Consider the following 20,953-nt stretch of genomic DNA (forward strand, 5'->3'; position numbering starts at 1 on the left):
TTGCTCCTAAAATGGATGCTGACATGCAAAACTTGAAGCTATGAGCTAGTACACAGACTGTCTGTTCTGTATTGTGCAAAATTTGAGACAAGATGCTTAGTCATAGTCCAGATATTGTAAGCAGCTAAATCTGAAACACGTGCTTAAAATTCCAGGGACTTTCATTTTACTGCTGTGATTAGATATAAAAGATGCATTGTTTTAGCGTGCTTAGGTTTACAAAATACTCTTCAGTTACAACAAAATACATTTTATATTAATAACAGCAACAAACAGATAATAATAATAGTAATAAAAATAATTTTCTTAATCCTGTGCATTCTGCAAGCAAATATGATGGAGTTTTAAGTAAATGTTAGATTTTCTGTGGTGAAGAGTCACAGAGACTGATATAATCAAATTAAAGTTTCATGGTTGTTAGCAAAAAAAAAAAAAAAGAGAAGTTGTTCAGAAATTACAGAAATTCCAATTAATGGTGAAAGAACATCAGAAGACAGTAGAGAAGAACTAAAAGGTTGATATACCACAAGGTCTCTTCCTCCCATTTACAGTCCATAAGGAATATTTCTTGTACCTTATTGTTAATAATGTAACTGTTTTAGCTAAAGTCACATCCACAGAGAAAAAATATCTTACACCCATCAACTTAAATAGCAGCACACAATTACTCTATTTAAATTCAGTTGGCATGTGCATTGTTCTCTGGCACTTGATCAGAAAAATGGGTTTCCTTTGAGTTTATCACTATCTATGGCTTCCATCTGTTTTTGTTCAAACATAAAACTTAGCAGAATTTTCACTGCAAGAACATGACTGTTTAACTGTTAAAAAAAATAAATCTCTTAACTGTAGACTGGCACCATACTCTCATATCCCTAGAAAGCACAGATAAAAAACTACTGAGATTTTTCAAGGTATCTACGTATCAACCAAATTAACTTTTAAGTCTTAAAGTTTTGTATGCCAGTCTATTGTAACATAATGAAATACAAAGATGAATACAAATAAAAATTGGTATTTTCTGTGTTCACTGTGCCTCTGAAATCTCTTCTGCATTACAGAGCCAAAATTAAAACAGTGAGATGGCAGGGGGAACCGAGCAACCAATTCCATTTGTTGTGTCAGCATGTACAGAAAGAAGAAAAAGACTGGTTTTCATCTTCAGGAATGTGAGAGGTGCCAATGGCAGTATAGTGCTGTAGAAGATCTGCATACTCTAGCTTTATGCCTAACAGTACCTTTCAGACAAGGAAAGAAGTAATCACTAGAGTACAGCAAATAGAAGCAAGAATGCTCTGTAACAGGAGTGATACACATGGTAACCTCATCTTTGAGGAGATACGCATGCTTTTAGCACACAGCAGTTACCGCTGGGCAAGCTGTTTACAGATTTTAAACCTTTTGTGTTACTTAATGATGTTTTGAAAATATGTAGAATAGACAGAAATTGAATCTAATAAAGGACTTGAACAAAATTGCTAAAATTGAATTAACTCTCTTTAGGCAGCAAAAAAGAAAACACCAGATTTAAAAACACCTAAGAAAATTTAATTTCAGCTTCCACTTACTTTAAAGTTGAGGAAAATTAACAGTTGAAGCAAAGGCTACATACTTAGAGATGCTTTGTAGAGATTTTCAGCTTGGGAAAAAACTTCCAGCTTTTGGCTAACTATTTTAAATCTTAAAATACCATTAAGTGCTGTCTGAATGCTCCAGGTCTTCCAACTGACTGCAGAGGTCTTATGAGAATCATGAGCAGACTATCAAGAGAGAACAACAGGCCCCTCTGTGCTAATGTAATGTAGTAAGTATAAGAGCTGCTAGAAATGGAGAATGGATGGGAGTAAATAATGCTGCAAAAAAATTTGATTGTTTTATTTTTTCAATTGCTTCAATACAGAGATTTAATTTCTATGAAGCAAGCCTGAAGTCTTGGATAATTTTAAAATAAGATTGTGTTAGTCTAATTAAAACACCACAAATGAAGTAACAGCTGATCAGTCCAAGTGAAACAGTCTGGGTTCCCTGCCCTGATGCTCAATAGTAAATGCTACCTGAGAAAGTATGGAAGAACATAAGTCACAAGAGTGAATTAATGTACAGTGAAAAGAGGAGTTAAAATAGAAGCCCACACATGCTAGCTATATGCTCACTGCTGTGGCAAATGATTTAATAGAGCCCAAGCTGTAAGAGGAACCAGCATTCTAAAGCATTTCTGGACTTCTTTAGACTGGATGCCTAAGTATCCTCCATAGATTTGAAAAATATACTTAAAAAGACAAAACCTGATTTTATCAATGGAAAAGGGAAAATTATCTAGCAACACTGGGAATGGTTTAAGTAACTGTGAAACAATGTTTTCAGTAAAAGATAGCTTAAGACTGACTTTTCATTTGAGTGAGAAAACAGTTCATTTGCCATTTTAATATGAACCTTGAATCTAAATTAACAATCAGTATTAATTCAAATATGCAGAATGGCTGACCCTTTTTTCTTTATTTAGCATAATAACATACCTTTAAGTGGATCATGCTCTGCTCTCATAATGTCAATAAGGGAGTTTTCCAAAGAGTGCATATTCAGACTGTCATACATTCTATTTCGATCCTAAAAGAAAACAAAAGCCTTAGTATTGGAATACAGTTTCTGTAGTTTTTCACAAAAAACTTGAAAAGAAAACACAGGCTCCTTCTAATAGCTGCCCACTCACTCTGGAGATGGACAATGATACAAGGTAAGGTGTGATTTTATTAACTAATTTTAACAGCATCCAAATACTAGAGACTCAGTGTGAAGAACTCTGTGTGATGCAGTGTGAACAAGTACTGTGTATGCATTTGACAGCCTGTGATTGCCTGTTTCCTTCAGAACTGCTTGAATCAGTTCTAGCAATCCACAGCACAGTTATGCATTAGGCTGATTAATGAAGGAGACTGATGTCTGTAAGAGTTCAATTTCATTTCATGCACAAGTAAAATAGTGACGAAGGTGGGGAACTACAGGACAAGAACAGTCATATCACATAAAAGAGAACACTTTCTTGGTCCTTGGCCATGAGCCCCTGTGGAGGCTGTGCTTGCTCGTTTTGGGGCCTTTGCATACCAAGACTTGAGATACAAATGGTCAGCACTTAACGGTTAAAGGGTGGAAAATGAAAGCTAAACTATGAAAAGGAAATGCCACATATCTTAATAATAGATTATCAGCCTTATAGAGGACAATTTCCTTTACACGTGTTTATTAAGAAGTTACTTACAGTCTTTATAAATATTTTCATTGACAGCAATAAAAGTTATTGCAATGAACTAGTTTTCACTGATTTTGTTTTATCCAAGCCATCTTCTCCCATGTTTTCCAATACACCCAAGTTACAGACAAAGAAAAAAGATGACTTTTAAATTCTTTGGTCTTTCTGGGATACCTTTCAGAAACTGAAAACAGTGTAAAACTATAATCTCCTGCTTCCAAGGCTTCTAGCTAGACTGCACTGCACTTAAATCCTGTAATAGTGCCTTAATTTTATTGTTGTCTTTGGTTTTCACTATAGTAATTCAGCAGAGTAGGATGAAATACATCATATACATCCCATGACTGGTGAAATTCCCTAAAGATGCAGCCATCCACTTAGTATGTATATAATAGGGACAGAAGATACATGATCCATACACACTGTGACTTTCTGTGACCATTCAGCAGAACCATAGATTAATTTGAAACTACGCCCCTCAGCAAATGGTATTATTTGTCACATTGCAAGAGTAAAAAAGCAAACTTTAGAACAGACTTTTCTATGAATCGCACACTATGACTCATGATTAGCTTTGCCAGGATGAAGCCAGGGTTTTACTTTCATCTCTTAAAAAGTTGTATCTTAAAAAGTCAATGTCAGGATGAAGAGGGAGAAGCCTTTATTCTCACCTCTATCTCAAACAACTATTAAGAGTAATGGGCTCTTGTTGGGTAAGCAATCGGCTAAAAAATAAAGAATCTGATTAAATTAATATTTCTGGAAGCCCTGGGACAATTTTACTGATACATTTAAAAAGTAGGTTTCTCTTGTCTCCTGCCAGACCAAATGCCACTGACACTTTGTGAGGCAATCTTCAACCTGGTTTGAGCACCAACAAGTCACCAGCCCTATTTTAGTTCACAGTAACCTTTATTTTGGGACTGGCTGGCTTTTATTCAGTTTAGTAGCCCTGAGAACCACCAAATGAAACTGAAGTGACTAATCTGCCTCTATGCCCTTACAGGTTTGTTTCTCAATAGCACAATGAAAATAACCTGCTTAGCACAGCAAAGTTGCTTTCTATAGAAGGTGTGAGCAGTGACCAAGCTGGATCTGTTCCTTACTGTCCCCTGGCATTCAGAAAGTATCTCATCAGTACTGTTAATGAAGTCTTAAATTTTGTTTACGGCACAAGTTGGTAGGTAGTCAGTGCTCTTGCAAAAACCAACGATGAGTAAAGACAAAACATGCTTTGCTATCATTGTAGTTGATAAGGCAAGAAAACTAGTATTGGTAAAAACCAGACTGAATTGTATATGGTGTTTTATCTTTGTAACAGGCTCATTATATATTTTCTTTTTTCCTTTTTTTGAACACTGCTGCATACATGTGTTGAAGGAACACATGGCTGTCTGGGAAATGGTCATTATTACAGACTTAATGACGCTCTGTGGAGCAGGAGTCTGTAAGAAAAGGCTCAGCCACGGTTAATTCCTAAAACTGGGCTACTTGGTCCTAGATCTTACAGAGAAATGGAGAAGGAAAACATGAAACATATGCTTGCAATTTATTTGTAAACTGCTCTATTGGGTGACATCTAACTTCACCCTTGCATCATTCTGTTCTGAAAGTTCTGTGTATCTAAAGTGAAAGGTCTTCCTCTGCTAGAAGCAGAAAGAATAATAAGCTTTTCCCATCCTTTTTAGAAAGTGTGGTTTGTTTCCTTGAATTGTATTACTTAATTTTGGCCAGTAGAAACATACAATGGGCCAACACTGCACAATATCAAAACGTTGTGAATACACTGAAGTACAGCAGGATTTAAACACACGGATTGCATTCTGCTATCCCACTACCCCCACATCACACTACCCACTCATGAGTTTGGGTAGTATCTCGGTAATCAGTGCTTCAAAATTTAATCTCTATTCCAAATGACACTGATGAATTGCATGCTATAAAGCAACATTATCTGAAATTTAACTGTCTCTAAAGGAGTAACTAATTCTTTGGGTACAAGGTTCATTTTAAACCTTTCTGCAGCTTGGCTTTATAATGCTACAACATGGCTTTGAGTTCCCAAAATATGTATATCATATCTTCTAAGAGAAGAGTTATCATCTATGCTAAAAGGGAGCTTTAATTTCAAAGCAGAACTCAGAAGTATTTCAGTAATGTAGGTCACACACCAGGCAGTATTTTCTAGAAAGGTCTGCTGAAGCAATTCTACTACAGCAGGAACTACTAAATCAGAAAACTTCCATTATGGTTTTGGTCAATTTTTGGGACAAGCACAAAAAAGCACTACCATGGAAAACAATTAATGTTCCAGATCTCCATTCATGTGGAAACAGTCCCAAGAATTAATAGTAGCTTTAGTTTCATTATTTCAACACAACTGATAAGCAGTTATCTTCTAAAACAACCTGGACCTACTTTTAAAACAACATGGAAGTAGTCCCAAAAATTAGAACTATTTCCATGTTGTCTTAAAGATAGTTCCAGATTGTTTTGGAAGATAACTACTTATCAACCATGTTGAAATAATGAAGCTAAAGATAATCAGTAGTGCAAAGGCACTGATACCTAAGCATGTATGTTAATACACATTTTCTATCATCCTGACTCACAAATCGTCAAGGTTGAATTCCTGTTAAATATTTTTGATTTTCTTCAGCTCTGTGGTTCATCAGTCCTGTGCTAAGAAGCAAGTGAACTCTTGTTGTGTCAAAAGGTCTGTACCTCAGTGGAATGCCACAGCATAATGCTGGCTTTTTCCCCTCAGAGCTGATAGTTAACGTCTCCCAAGCACTACAAACTCTTAGACTAGTTTTTTACTTTTAACCATCTAAATGTTTGAATCCTGCTTGACCTACCTTTCCCGTATCAGAATCACAACTACAGACTGAGTGATATGGTTAAGTAAAAAACTGTCTATGTAAGGAAGTTTACAGAAAAGTGGTAGTTATTTTAGGAATAGGAGAAGCACAAAGTATCCTTCCCACACAATTCAAGTGCTAGAAGGAGCTTTTGACAATGTCATGCAAAGTACAGCTTAAGAGTATGCATTTGAGTAGTCCCCAAGCCATGCATCTAAATATGCACGCATGAATGAGAGGAGGGCAGCTTTCTCTGAAGAGCAAGTTTCAGTACTAAACTCATGAACAAATAGTTTTTCTTGGCACATTCTATTTAGGACTTCTATATATACCTGTGCAATTTATGCAAAGATTATCCTGTTTGAGCATTTGCAGAAACAGCAGTCAGATCTCTAAACTTATATATTGTCTCTTAAGCATAAACCAAATACAAGGACCAAAGCTACTGAGTGGTGAATAGTTTTGCTAATTTTTAACCACAAACACTATTTAATAGTTAAGAAGTCTGACACCTTTGAATTTTGGACACATGCTTTAAACTACTGATTTGTGGGACTACTTGAAGTAAAAAACTAGAATGCTAACACAGGTTTTAAAATCTGTAGTATCTTTAAGAAATGCCTCTTCATATTGTAAAGAAATATAGCACCACGGGATGGGAGCTGAAGACGAAAATCATAAAGCTTATACTCATTTCAAGTATAGTCTTACTTGGCTGCAAAAAGGACTCCAACTTTAACCTTGATGAATTCATTGAGTTTGTTAAATGCTAAATTAAAAATGATTTTAAAAACCGCTTCCCCAATTAAAATGTTAACAAGTTCCATTTTTTTACTTTAAACCTGACCCCTGTATAAAAATGTGCTTTATGACTAGAAAGTGACAGCTGATTTAGTAATCAAGTATACACACTTTAAAAAGTATCTCAATGTAGTATTCAGTGTTAATGTTAGCAGTAGTAACAATTCCTATATACATATTCTAAAATATCTCTGCTAACATCTAAATTTCAAATCATTCTCATTTTATTGTGGATATACTATAATCATAAGCCCCTTGTAGAAACCATAACTAGTGTAAACGAGAAACTTAATATGAAAACCTACTGAAACTACAATTTTAGCTCTATAAAAAAAGCAAGGAGGAAGGCTTAAAGTCAACACATAAAATTGCTTTGTTACTTTGCACAGTGTCATTAGTGGTAAAGATGAACTAAAGATGTCTGGTAGACATCTGTGAATGGCCAACTTGACAACAAAGTGTTTAAAGTTAGAATGACACAATCAGCTACGTAAACTAAATAAATTGAGCCTAAAATGCACCAAGAACAGGCTCTGTGGCAAAGACATACCCACTTCCCAGCTACAAAAACATTTAAAAATGAACAAAAAATCCCAATACTGGAGTACTTCAACTCAAGAATATGTATTCATGGCCTGGAAAAGAAAACAGACACCAGACTATGGAGACGATTAAAGTCTTGGCAATCTTGACTTACAAGGCAAATTTAGGAAACTTGTATATTGATAGTTTCAATGAAGTAACTAAAGGGACATTTAGACATTTGAAAGGGAAGTTGTTATTCAAGCTTTGGGTTTCTCCCACCCTCCCACCCCTGCCCCACATCTAGAAATATCTATATAGTCATGAGTACTTAAATGCAAATAAATCAGCACATATAGCAAACGTACTTTTGGATGGCTATTAGGTGAGAACGCATCCATTTTAACTCGGAGAACAAGGTGAAATAAGCTACTCAACATATACATCACTGCTATACTATCATGGCTGTTAAATATTTTGTTCAATTTTCTTAACTCTGATTTTGTATTGCGTTTATAGAATGAGCTGTATAACTGCAAATTTAAGTAACAGGAGAAAAGTCTTACATCATACAAAGTCATAAAAACATTTAAATGGTACGACCTACAAACTTCCCACTAATTGATTCCTTTGAATGGTTAATCTGTGCAGCTCCTAATACTATTTATTCAAAGGTTGTGATCCTGAAGTTAAAAGCATGGCCATAGACCGCTTTCCTCAATTAGACATATACCCAGTAGGGTCCTCAAGCACAAATATCTGGTTGTGTGTGTTATTTTAATCAGTCCCAGGCAATCAATCCACTGCATTAAAAGCTCTGAAACGGTTGTGTTCCAGCATAGCCTCTGTAAAAATAAACTGGTAAAGCCTGGCATATAGATCAGTGTTTGGACAATTATATTACTCTGAAGAGTAAGAAAACTTTGCAGTTAGATAATCTCAATGCCTTCAAGTCTAACATCAGCTGCCAAACACTCAGCACTCTTGAAAAAATGGGCCACACATTTAGGAGTCTAAACATGGCATTAAGATTACAACTTTAACAACTTGCTCTTCACCTAATATTCACTGGTATGTGTATTATCTGGATTAGCCATTGCAAATGTTAAGCTGTATTAAATTTTACTAAATTTGTCACATTGAAAATTTGAAATTCTCCAAATGGAAGTGATTCTAAGGCAGAAGAACATGACAGCAGCTTAAATTAAATATCTAAAACTAACACCTGTTGTAACATGCAATCTTAAACCTCATTTTATTTTCATGTGATTTTCTTTCTTTGAAAACTTGAGCACGTTTCAAAAAGTAGAAAAATCTGCAATTGTGCAAGATGCTACTTTACCATACCAATCCCCAGCTATGAGCTATGTTTAAACATAGAATAAGAATACTCAGCTTTTAGGACCATGAACATTACACACCGTTTGTCTGAACAAACAGGAAGGACAAATCAAGGTGAAAACCACCCAGACACACAGTGCATCTCCTTAATTCAGAAGAGATATAGAAATTAAATTCATGTTCATAGAATGTACTGTTTTTACTAGAATGAGAATAGCTCAATACTAATATGTAGTATTGAACATTTTTAACAAGTTTTAGTAAGATTATTTACAAGATGGTAAAAACTAAGCTTGCAATTAAAACACAGCAGAAACTGTAATTCTCAAAAAAAAAGGTTAAAACTTTATAATACTTAATTATTTTCCTCATATATGGAGCATAAATCAAAAAAGTGGATATACAAAACACTCATCTCCTGTCCTTGGGTTGTCCACAGATACGCCTATAACATATTTTTTGGGGAAAAACACTTGCATAAAAGTTTAGAAACATATTTTCAACTTTGTACCCTATAATCAGGGTTTTTTTTGTACTTTAGGTCAGGGAATAAAAGAGAATATTCGTGTTATCCGACTTCCTGAAATGCAATGTAAGTGCCTAAAGTGGAATCCCAGGGGCTGTGTAAGGTCAGTGGTGCCAGGTATGTTCTTCTAGAGAATTAGATTATCTAAATAAGGAACCTAGATTCTCTCTAAGGAGAGAGAAATAGGCCCCTCAATTAAATGCTTAAGTTGTATGGTGTCAATACTTGACAAGATTTCTAACTGTTCCTTTAATGATTCAAGTGCAAGGCAACAACCCTTACCTATATAAAGTACTTACTATGGTGGAAACAGTATGGCTGAACTTAGATGAAATTACTTCTACCGGTTTTAAGTCTATGAAAGAACTGTATTTGATGTTGTTTGTATTATCTTAAAATCCTGACACAGGCAGAAAAGCTTCTAACAGTGAGACACGTAAGAAAAACTTAGCTATATGATTAATTTGCTCAGATTTAAATCAGAGTTCCCATGATGTTTAATTATTTTTATTTAAAATAAAAAAATAACTGAACTTTTAAAAAATCCTAAGAGGTGTCCTTCATAGCTTCTGTAACCAAAAGCAGCTTTGCTGCAGCTAACGTGGCCATCGTGAATTCAACTTCATATGGGATATTTCAGTTTTAACTAAGAAGTAGAGAAAATCAGCTTTCACTCCTACAAGAAATATTGCTAATTTTACTCATTTATCAGTAATGACATTCACTGTCACTTGTATATTAGTTTAATGCCAATAAATGTTTTTTTCCATCAGCACTGATGCTAGTTCTACTCTGGGGCCCACCCAGCAATGCAAACACTAAAGAATAAAGAAGTTTGATGGAAGGGCAAAGCTTCAAATTTGCATACAATTCCCCTGTGGTTTATCTTGTTTGCACAATGTACATGTTTTTTCAGAAAATGGATGAGCAGCTGACATGCTGAATGCTATCTGGACTTTGCAAATATATTTAGCATTTTAAAAAAAATGGTAGCTGAACATTAAATATCTGCACAAAGTCTCTGAGAGCACTGGCTTTTCTAAGCTGCTTTTAAATTGCTAATTTTGAGCTAGCCAAAGTTTGGAAGAGAGGTGCTTTGTCCCCTCCCCTACAATATCATTACTGCAGTTAGCCCAAAGAAAAAGGTATTTGCAAAACTGTGAATGATGCAGTATATATCCAACATGCGTGCTAACGTGTGTTTGCCCTGTGGAAGGTTGGAAGAGATAGGTAACTTCTACACACACATGAATACTTTTGTGCTACACTTTCCAAACGGCAGGAAGTTTAATTAGTAGTATTTTAGAATTTTCTGGAATTGCTACTGTATCTTTAAGAATACTCAATCTAAATACCACAGCCTTTTATGGAAGGAGACAAGGACAGTACACATCAGCAAGATGCGTGTTTGACAGCACTGCAATTGCCAACAAGTCCTGATGAAAAGAATCACAAGCTCCAAGCTCTATTTAACTTTTTCATTATGACTTGCAAAATGTAACAGTCATCACAAGGAATTAATCATATAACAATAGTGCACTAACTGAAAAATAAGAACACGATTTCAGTGTAGCAAAGTAATTTGTGGAAACATATAGTGTTTCCACAATAGCAGCAGATAACATTGCAACCCTTCAGAGAGGTTTATTTTTACTGTGTTCTGCAACTATGACTTTATACATGTCAGGGAGATTTAAGCATAGACAAATCAACAGCATAAATATAGCCAAACAGGCTTATTTAATTGGTGGGTCTGGTGCTCATAGGTGTGAGCAACAATTAAGAATGCCCAACTTCTCACTTTGACATTATCGCTTAAAAACATCTCCCAACCCTTACACAGAAACATTAAGGTATTATAAAGTTAAATTGCAAGGATTTCTTTCCTAGCTTATTACACAGAAATTATTTGGACAATAGCCTAAATACATAAGACGGTTGTTTAGACATAAAACGAGCTCATCTGTGTTCAACAACTGCTGTAGAAGCTTCTGAAAGTTTAAAGTATTGGTCATATGGACTGGTAAGGCATATTGGATGAGCAAATGCATTTACAGCCTGTGCTTAGCTGCATATGAATTCCAGTGTATATGTCACAGCAGTTTCATTGTATGATGGTATTAATATTTTTAAATCTGTTCCTTAGGTTAACATGTTAGGAACTGATTTCAGTATTTACTTTCTACTACTTTTGCTGCCCTGCACTGCAGACCATTACCTATCTGTAATCTGTTTCCTTAACAGAACACAATTCCTGAAGAATACCGCATTTTTCCCCACTATCTTTCTACCCACACAAAAGATTATTCAACTACGATATTCTAGCTAGCAAGGCTACAGGCTATGGAACCTGTCTTGGCAGTATGCACACTAAGTTTTCAGGCCCAAATGTATACACTTGAGCATAACTACGCCACGTCCAAAAGTCACGTACGCTTCTAATTATCAGAGTGCACCTGGAGAGAGTCAGGACATGGCCTCCTGTGCTAAATTCACCAGAAAAATGGTACAAAACCCCAGAACTCTACTGGGAAATCTGGTCCCAAGAGGCACCCTTTTGCCACTACTTCAGCTACATAAGCATTAGATTGCCATTTATGCAAATACAACTCAAATGTGGTCACAATTGTGACAAATGAAAGGTCTCCACTATCAAGATGACTAAATTAATATAGATAAGAATGGGAAAAATAACATTTTAGCAAGAGATTACTGAGGCTGGAGTTGAATGACTTACTTAAAGTCACATAAGATGTCACTGGCAAAATTCAGGACGTGAATCCAAATCTTTAGTTCCAAGACACATATTAAACACTTCTAAATCACCGGACTTCCAGAGAAAACAAAACATAAAGGTGCTACAAAGTGGAGGAAAGATCTCGCTGACACACAAACATCAGCGTAGAATACCAGTAAAAGATGAACATGACAAAGGCTTGGGAACCATCTACAAAAGTAAGAAAAATCTAAATAAAAGAGAGAACAAACAAAAAAATACCCTGAGGTTTAAAGGAATTTATAAGAATATAAGTACTACCATAGAGAGAAAATACCTGCAGGATTAAACATACTATGTTTTATTACTTCATCAATGCCTACAGCTTGTACATTTCTTGACTATCAATATTCCCATTCAACTGTGAGAATCATATATTACTGAATACACTTAACATGTGGGGATAAATTGCAGTTTAAAATTAAAGTAATACAGAAACACAATTTCCAAACCAAGTAGCAGGGCTGCAACCACTGTTTAATTCTCATTTAAAATGAATGAAGCAAAAATGCTATGCAAGACTATGAACACAGCAGGTATACCATCCTTACCTGCAAAGGAAGGAGAGTATTACTGTTGGTGTCAGTTCGGAAAACATTATCTTCAATCCACGATTTTGGTGTCAGTGATGGAGTAGAGCGAGTAAATTTAGGAGGAGCTATGACATTACCAGAAAACGGCTTCTTCAAAGGAGAGATCTGGTTCATAGTTCCTGGAATTCCCATGGTTCCAGTTCTACGATGGTCTCTGCCATGCATTCCTCCCCAGGATATATTTCCTGTGCTCCAGCCACTGCTCTGATTGCTCCATGGTGACTGCTTCAGAAGAGGCTAAAAAAGAAAGATTAACTTATACTATTTTGTAAAAACTTGAAATGCTTTTCTACTTAACAAAACCCAAACCCCAAAACAACCAACCACCAAGTAAGCAATACGCAAAGATTTCTATAAACCTTTCTATATCTATATCTATTTCTGTATCTCTTCTGATAACATGTAAATTAGTTACTGAGGGAAGGAAGAAAACACAGCTTGATTTAAAAAAAAAAAAAAAAAAAAAGTCATTCCTATTCCCCCATATGTCTCCCCAATAAATGCTGCGGTACTTGTGCAGGCAATTTTGATTATAATTTTCATAACTGGTAGCATTTTTAAAGCTACGCAGGGTGGAAAACCAAGTTCCAGTAAAACCTGAAACCAGTTTTTATCATACATTACTTGCTATTGTATGATGAGATCTCTGCAAAAGTAACAGAATAATTTCAAAGAGATCAATTAAAAATTATTATTTAAATAGTGTTTTTATTTCTACTAATGATTATTTTTGCTCAGTGAGTACTAGTATTTCACTACATTGAGTAGAAATTTAAAAATTAAAATTCAAATGGCAGATTAATTCCCCCCAATCCAGTATTTTGAGTATCATTGTCTCAGTATTACCATATAAGAGCAAAAAAGAGCACTGACTACTGTACAGGGAATCTGTTTGAAGGAGCTATCTTAACATTTCCACATTAAAATGCATTATTCTGAAGCCACTGCTCAAATATTTCTGGAGTAATGAATGGAGTAATGAATCTGTGGGATTCTGCAGGGTGTGCTCTAGAATTTTTTTAATAACTTTTTTTTTTCTATCCAGATACGGTGTACATTACACCTACCTAAATACACTTGTAAGTGCATTACATTCTCTAATATGTAAATGGAAGCAGTTTTTAGAAAGAAGATTTTTAAGGGATTAAGTTTTTATACCTAAACTACAACTTCTGCTAAAAAGTGACCTATAGTGGTTGTCATATTACCAAGAGGTGGACCCACTGAGCATGACTGACAGTGAAGAACTGTATTTATCTTTAGTAGTCTCAAATCTGACTGTTCTTGGAAATGCTTTTCCTCAAACATAGAAATGGAGTGGGGGTGTGTGTGATGATTCTAAATTCAATTCTGTGAAGTGAAAACACAGTACTTTTATCTCTAAGTTTAGCTGCAAGCAACCCTCAACCTGCAATTCTAATAACTTAAAAATTTAAAGCATGTCAATACATTATGTATCAGGTAAAAGAGAACTTTCTGAAGACAGACAAAATTGTAACAACACCCCCACCCCCCTCACCCCCAGACAACAAACCAAAAAAACCACTGAAGCCATTCTTGGTCAAGTAATCAGGAAAACATCCTATTCTATATAATTATAGATAATTACGTTGTAAAACTTGAATACTTGCGTTGGAATTTTGGGAGAGGCGGGCACTCTATTGTGAAACAAACCTTAAGAGATAATGCCAAATGTTAACAAGCCTCTAATATTGCTAGCTATGCTGTCATGGCACTGTTTAAGTATACCTACAACTTGTGAGAGAAAATTCCTGTACACCTCACTGTTGGAGAATTGCTTGGAATTTGTTTGAAGAAGGTTATTATAAATGTTAAGGATAACTAGCTCCTAATCATAATGCATCATAATCAGTTCTTCAACAGGCACACAATGTGAGATTCTAGTTCTGATACCAAGGAATCTCTACCGATTGAATCTGAGCAGATTTAATAGTAGAATAAAAAAAACCCAACAAACTAAGATGGGGCCTATGTAATTTCAGCCTTTCATAAGTAAGCAAATTATTGGAACAAAATCGGCTAATAACGCAACAGCTGGTAATACCACCTCGGATTTGCTTCTCACTGACTTCTTTTAATATTCTGTTCCAGCAAGAAACGTAAACTTCCATTTTAATACGACATCATTAAACCCCTCGATTAAAATCAGATTAAAATCGGTCACAAAACTACCGTAACTTGAAACACTGCGCTGTCCTCGAATACACGTTCAAGCAATGTCAGTCAAAAGCCCTGAAAAGCCAGTACGGTGTCAACTTTCGCATCTGACCCTCCTGTCGGTGACCTGTGCCCGTCCGACCGAGCCCGCCCGAGGGCCGGCCCGCGGCTGGGGAAGGGGCTGCGCGGGGGGGGGGGGCGGCGCCGGCCGGAGCTGTCAGACTCATTGTTCCGGGGACACCGCGCCCGCCGCGGGCGACTCGGGGGGACAAGGGGGGCGTTTTCACGGCGGAACTCCCAGACACCAACAGGAGCGAGTGAGCTCTTATTTTAAGGCCAAACCCTCTCGTCCCGAGTAAAACCCTGGCGTTCCTCGGGGAGCAACGGCGCACCGAGGAGGGCAAGAACTACTCCGGCACCTGCAACCCGGAACGGGCGGGAAGAGTGGCCGGGCAGGGGGCGGCTGCTGTCCACACACAGACCCCTCCGGCCGCCCGGCGCCGCACCGGGCGGGGGGCGCAGGTGCCCTCCCTCCCGCCGGGCCGGCCCCGCCCTGCCGCCGCCGCCGCGGTCCCGCCGGGCTGTCACCGCCGCGCAGCCTCGCCCGGCGCCGGCGAGAACGAAGCTGTGCGGCTCCCGCGGCCGGCCGACGGAGGGCAGCGGAGCCTCCTTCCCTTCCCCGCGTCCCCCTTCCCCGCCCCGGGGCTCCCCGCCACGGCCGCCGCCCGGTACCTGGTGGTGGTTGTAGGAGTTTCTCTGCTGTAGGAAGGCGGCGGCGGCGGCCGCCGCTTGGTGTTGGTGCTGGAGCTGGGGGCTCACAGGGGATCTCCGGTTCTGCTGTTGCTGCTGCTGCTGCTGAGGTAAATTCATCTGCGGCGGCGGCGGGGGGGCGGCGGCCGAGAAAGGGCTGCTGAAGGGCCCGGCGCAGGGGTTGTGAGGAGACACCGGCGAGAAGCTCTGGAAGAAAGCGGGGTTGATCGATGACGGGATCCCCGGGTAGAAGCTCGTCTCGGACTCCGGGCTCGGGGGTGGCATCGCGCTGATCTGCCCGCCGCCGCCGCTGGAGACCGGAGGCTGCTGCGTCTGCTGCGGAGGCGGCGACGAGGTCTGCACCGACCAGGGGGTGCCGAAGCCGGGCAGCGGCGGAGGAGGAGGGGAAGCCGCCGAGGAGGAGCCGCCCCCGCTCTGGTGATGGGGGCTGGGGATCTCCGGGCTCTGCAGGCTGCTGAAGCCAGAGCCGAGCCCGCCGGGCAGGAGGTTCCCGGGGCTGCCCAGTAAGTGGCTGTTCGGGGGGGACTCCATGGGGGGCAGCTTGGCTCTCGCCTGCAGATGAGGAGACGAAGGCGGATTCACGCAGGAGGCGGCGGCCACCCCCACATTGGGGTCCGCGGACGGCGATCCCCCCGGGCAGCAAGGGGCGAGCCGCTCCGAACCCCCCCTGTCCGCGCCGCCCTGGTGCTCGGCGGGGCCGACTGGCCGATGGTGCGAGTGATCTCCCGTCCGCGGCGGCTCCGGGGGCTGAGCGCTGAGGAGCTGGTGCTGCTGCTGTTGCCTGTGCTCCTGCTGCTGGTACTTGTCAGTGGGGTGGCTGAACTGCTGCTGCTGCTGAGGGGGGTGGTGATGATAGTCTGGGGGGTGGTGGTTATTCAGGGGGTGGCTGCTGCCGAGCTGGGCTGGGCTGCTGAGCTGCTGCTTAAACTCTTTCCTCTTCTGGCTCAGCTGAGGAGGCGGCGGCTGTGGTTGCTGCGCTTGCTGCTTGTTTAAATCCTGGTGGGGGCTGAGACAGGGTTTAAAGTCAGAGGAGGGGTGGCCGAGAGGGGGGTGTCCCGACGCGGGGCTGCTGCCCAGCCTCTCGCTGCCTGGCTGCTGCTGCTGCTGCTGTGTCACCCCCAGGAGCAGCTCATCCTGCATGTTTTGATGATGCGCAGCAGCGACCGCTGAGGGGAAACAGGGAGGGCAGCGGCGACCCGGCGACCGGACGAACCGGCTACAGCGGGCGGCAAGGGGCAGGAGGAATGAGGCGAGGCGGCTGCGGCCGCTCCGGGGAGGGGAAGGACCCGGCGGTGGGCAGAGGCTGGGGTGGCCGACTGCGGGAGCTACCCTGACGCCGGCTCGGCACAGAGGTGAACCTCCACCCCAGCACACTAGAGACAAAGATAATTAATCTTTGTGGCGAAGTGTTGGGGGGCGGGGGGGGGAAGAGTTTAAACACCCCGCCTATCGCAAACCACTATGTAAGTCCCAAAATAGCTTATTTATAGAATAAAGCTCTCTTCTTTCCCATTAACACCACTGTACTGCTTTAAAAATACCGGATCTTTTTGATACAAGCCCATTTTTATCAGAGAATTCTGTTTCCTTTTCGTTTACTGGGACCCCCAGTAAGGTGGCCCTTCCCGCCTGCAGTCGCACCCACAGGGATCCACTAGATCAGGAATTCGCCCGGACAGGTCACTGTCCCCGGACAGAAACTCCTCCGTCCGACCCCCCTGCCGCCACACCGCAACGCAGGGGAACAGTGGGGCATTCCCGGGCCTGGCACTGGCGGAGAGGGAAGGCGGGGAAGCCGCCGGTACCTCCACAGGGCAAGCGACCCGGTCTCCTCAGCGAGGCTCCTGCCCCCGCCCCGCTGTCGGCTCGGAGCCGCCGCGGCGCCCTTAAGAGCGCCGGAACATCCGTCACAGTGACGTCACAGGCACCGCCCCAGCCCGGCGGGCCCTGGTAATGAGACTGTGGGCCTGCCCCATCATGAATAATGGATCCGGCCGGGAGCCCGCCCCCAGACCGGCCGGCTGGGTGCTACCACTTCAGCCAGGGGAGGTGCCAGCCCTGTGGGCCGCTTGGGTAAGGAAGGCTCTCTCTGCTCTTCGATTACCTATCTATCGTCAAGCGAAAAACACGTGAAATAAAGAGATTTGATTTCGTTTTGCAGCAGCGGCTGCGATCGGCTTTAATCCCAACAGACTGAGCAGGGGCAGCCGCAACGCCAGCTTCTCCTGCCGCCTGTGATCCCGTCAGGAGCTCACTCGGGCCGAGGGAGAGGGGGATCGCCCCGCCCCTTCGCCTCGCGCGCCGCTCATTTGCATTGACGCACGACCGCGCGCCGCAGGAGGGGCGGGGCGGGGCAGGGCGGGGCGGGGGGTGGAGCGCGAGCTCGGCGGCACGAGACGGGCCGGGTGCCGAGGCCCCGCCCAGCCGCGGGCCGGCCCCGCCCCCCGGGCACGGGTCTGGGGTGAGCGAGCTGTGTGTCTGCGTTCCTTCCCTCTGGGATGGGAGTGCGGGACTGCCTCGTCCCTTTCCCTGTCCCGTGGGGCACTGCAGCGTCCAGAGCTCCCGCGGAAACATGCGCTTGTCACTCCTTCCTCGCCACAAACCCGGGGCCTGCCAGCAAATCGTGTTTGTTGGGCACCTCAGAGACCCACGGGAGCTCGGTCGGAACCCGTGCTGTGGTGCCACCCCCGTGGTGTGGCAGCACGGGGGTGCTACTTCTGGTGCCTTCTGAGGTATTCTAGTGTCAGAGGTGGGGTTTTACCCTTTCCATACACTGGAAGCACCGTTCTTGGCAGCTGTTCAATGCAAACAAATTAATAGTTTGGCACGTACAGGTGTAATGTTGATGTCAATGTATATGTCCCTGAAAAGTCTAAAACAAGCGGCTTCTCTTTGTGCTCTACGAAGGCTGTAGCTCAGCAGTGAAGGAATTCATACATGGCTGTTGAATGTGTGAGTGTTGGGGAAAATGTCATTATGTGCTTGACCTGTTGAACTTTTCTCTAGGCATCTGTCCATGCCCACTATCAGTGACTGGATAGCTACATTTCTCCTGTCCCACAGACCTTTGGTCTGACCCAGTGTAACAGTTCTTATTTCTTAAATCTGTATGTGTTTTCTATATGCATATAAAATGTAGAGGGGAAAAAATAGTTTCAGCATTTCCAGTAATCTCTGATGTGGTTGTGAACCTGTGTGGGTATATATTGGGGAATCCGTGCTGTCTTGCAGGGTTAATGTGAAAATGCATTTGCAGCATCAAAGAATTATTGGTATGTGTTTATGTTTGCTGTATTCTGGCTTAGCACTTCAGAATTATTTGTTAAATAGCATTTGTTTCAAGATCTTGGCAGTCTTACCTGGACTAAAAAATCCAGGGTGCAGACCAAGGCCTTACAGATGGCCACATGCTGAGTAAATGTTGCAGGCTGAGTACTAGTTCCTCTCTGAGGAGTGAATTGCTTCACAGCACAGTTCTCATAAACATGAGTTTGGTGAGCTGCAGAACTGGTAGTATCTGGCTTCCCTTTGTGTTCATGTCATACACCTGACATTGAGTTGTGTGCAAGCCTGAACAGAAGTTGTCCTCTACCTGGGGCGTTCTCAGGCAATGTCTAGCAAGGGTGGAAGCAGTGCTGTACTGCACTCTCCTATAAGCAGCTGCCTATTTCTACAAAGTGTGTAGGAACTCGTTCAGTTTAAGGGTTTTTTTTGTAAGCAGTCAGCTTCTCGTTCCCTCACCTTTAAATCAAGCCCAAATTCTAGTAATTCTTCCTTCAAAACAGCTTTCTTGGCGTATGCAAGTATTTTTTAAATTGACTGAAATACAAGACTACTCACATCCTTCATGCCAGCTTATCTCTCGCATGGTACCCACTTGCCCCAATTGCATTTGTTTGTGAAATCAGCTTTCACAGAATGAAGATCACCTATTTTTAACCACGTAAAAAGTGAGTGTCCACTCTGCATTAGCTGCCTAATGTTCTACAAACACAAGACAGGTGCTACCAAAGGATGATTCATCCCCAACAAAGGTACTTTTAGAGAGAGAAACTTAATCTCTCTCTCTCTGTGTTGATTGTAAAGAAAGGTTCTGTCTGTATTACTGCAGAATCCAGAAGGTCCTTGGTGATCCCTGGTCTTGTGGCACACACTGTTCGATTCTTAATGCAAGCAAGAACAGTTGTACCAAATCAAACAAAGCATCCTGCAGGCTCTTCTGCCCCAGGTACAAGATACCTTGTTGTGTGCTGAGGGCACAAGTTCTGGCTTCTTCTTCACAAAATCAAGCCTCTTAACTGGCACCTTGGTGCCATCAAGAAGTGCTGAGGCCTGTCCTTGGCAGTTTGTTTTCTCTCTCCAGTCTCCAGTTCCTTGATTTTTGAACATTTGGCCTTCACACCCTCTTGTGTTAATGTTTTTCTCTCCCTTATAACCCCTTGATTCCTTCCTGCTTTCTTTTATCTTAGCTGTCCCTTTCTAGTGAAGGCTTGAGAGCTTTTTTGGATTAGACTAGTTGGTAGGTAGTAGTGTCTAAAAATAAATGCCTAAACAAATGTGTAAGAATAAGCTAAGCATGTGCTATGCTTCCTTCAGGTACCTCACCTATTTGCGACACAGGAACTCCCTAAATTTTCCTTTCCAGATCTTAGGGTGTACTGAGAGGCTTGGACTTTATGTTACCTGATTGTTACTGAAGTGAGACTGCCTGAAGAGGAGAGCATACTGGCAGAGCCACGTCTCACCTGAGTACTTGAAGAAGCTAGAGAGTCATGGAGCTGGGATGAGTTCCTTAGACTAGACAACAAACATTACAAATGCCAAACCATATGCAATTTCACTATACAAAATATGTAAATTGAAAAAAACAGATGTTGTGAAACAAGCTGTCAGTACGGTAGAACCAAATATACATAAGTTATGGTTTTTGCAGCCAATAATCAGCCTGCTTCTGTATATTCATTCCAACAAGTGTGCCAGACTTGAGTTCACCTGGGATGCCTGTGGGAGAGCTGGGGCTGACAGTTCTTCTGGATTTGTTGGTGCCTGAAAGACAACAATCTTCTTCTGTGGTGTCCTGCATCATGAAGTGGTTGTTAAATTTTTTGTGGTGAGTTTAACCAGCAGTGCTATAGAATAGAAAGTATAAGGACAAATCACATTAAACTATATAAAATAGCTATAACTGTATAAAGACAAAATAAACTGTAAGGGTTACAGAGCAGCTCCTTTGGCTGCCATTCCGGTAACATGAAAGGGATCATCAAGGTACTGGCTTCTGAGTTTTTCCCCTGAGTTATTATCATCTCTTCTAGAAATTGCCCTGCACAGCTTAAG

The 20,953-nt window shown here is 41.4% G+C and overlaps 1 protein-coding gene and 1 long non-coding RNA gene across 5 annotated transcripts in view; one reads left to right on the plus strand and one right to left on the minus strand.

Annotated features, from left to right (window-relative positions):
• CPEB2 (cytoplasmic polyadenylation element binding protein 2) overlaps positions 1–16,778 on the minus strand; it is a 49,685-nt gene extending 32,907 nt beyond the window's left edge. For 2 of the 4 annotated variants that reach the window (XM_058838057.1, XM_058838056.1), the window contains exons 1-3: positions 15,578–16,778; positions 12,626–12,904; positions 2,517–2,607 (exon numbers count right to left, since the gene is read on the minus strand). In XM_058838057.1, coding sequence (XP_058694040.1) covers positions 2,517–2,607; positions 12,626–12,904; positions 15,578–16,756 — 1,549 coding nt within the window. In that variant the 5' untranslated portion in view covers positions 16,757–16,778. Of the gene's footprint in view, positions 1–2,516; positions 2,608–12,625; positions 12,905–14,860; positions 14,878–15,577 lie in introns of those variants that run through there. The other 2 variants (XM_058838058.1, XM_058838059.1) reach the window with 2 other exon arrangements.
• On the plus strand, positions 15,981–17,881 carry LOC131578842 (uncharacterized). The gene is made up of 4 exons (XR_009277571.1): positions 15,981–16,119; positions 16,203–16,414; positions 16,774–16,968; positions 17,228–17,881. It is a non-coding gene; the product is annotated as an uncharacterized LOC131578842 (long non-coding RNA).
• The last annotated feature ends 3,072 nt before the right edge of the window (positions 17,882–20,953 follow it).

This window comes from Poecile atricapillus, chromosome 4 (genome assembly GCF_030490865.1).
Source record: "Poecile atricapillus isolate bPoeAtr1 chromosome 4, bPoeAtr1.hap1, whole genome shotgun sequence".
In the NCBI taxonomy this organism is placed as follows: Eukaryota; Metazoa; Chordata; class Aves; order Passeriformes; family Paridae; genus Poecile; species Poecile atricapillus.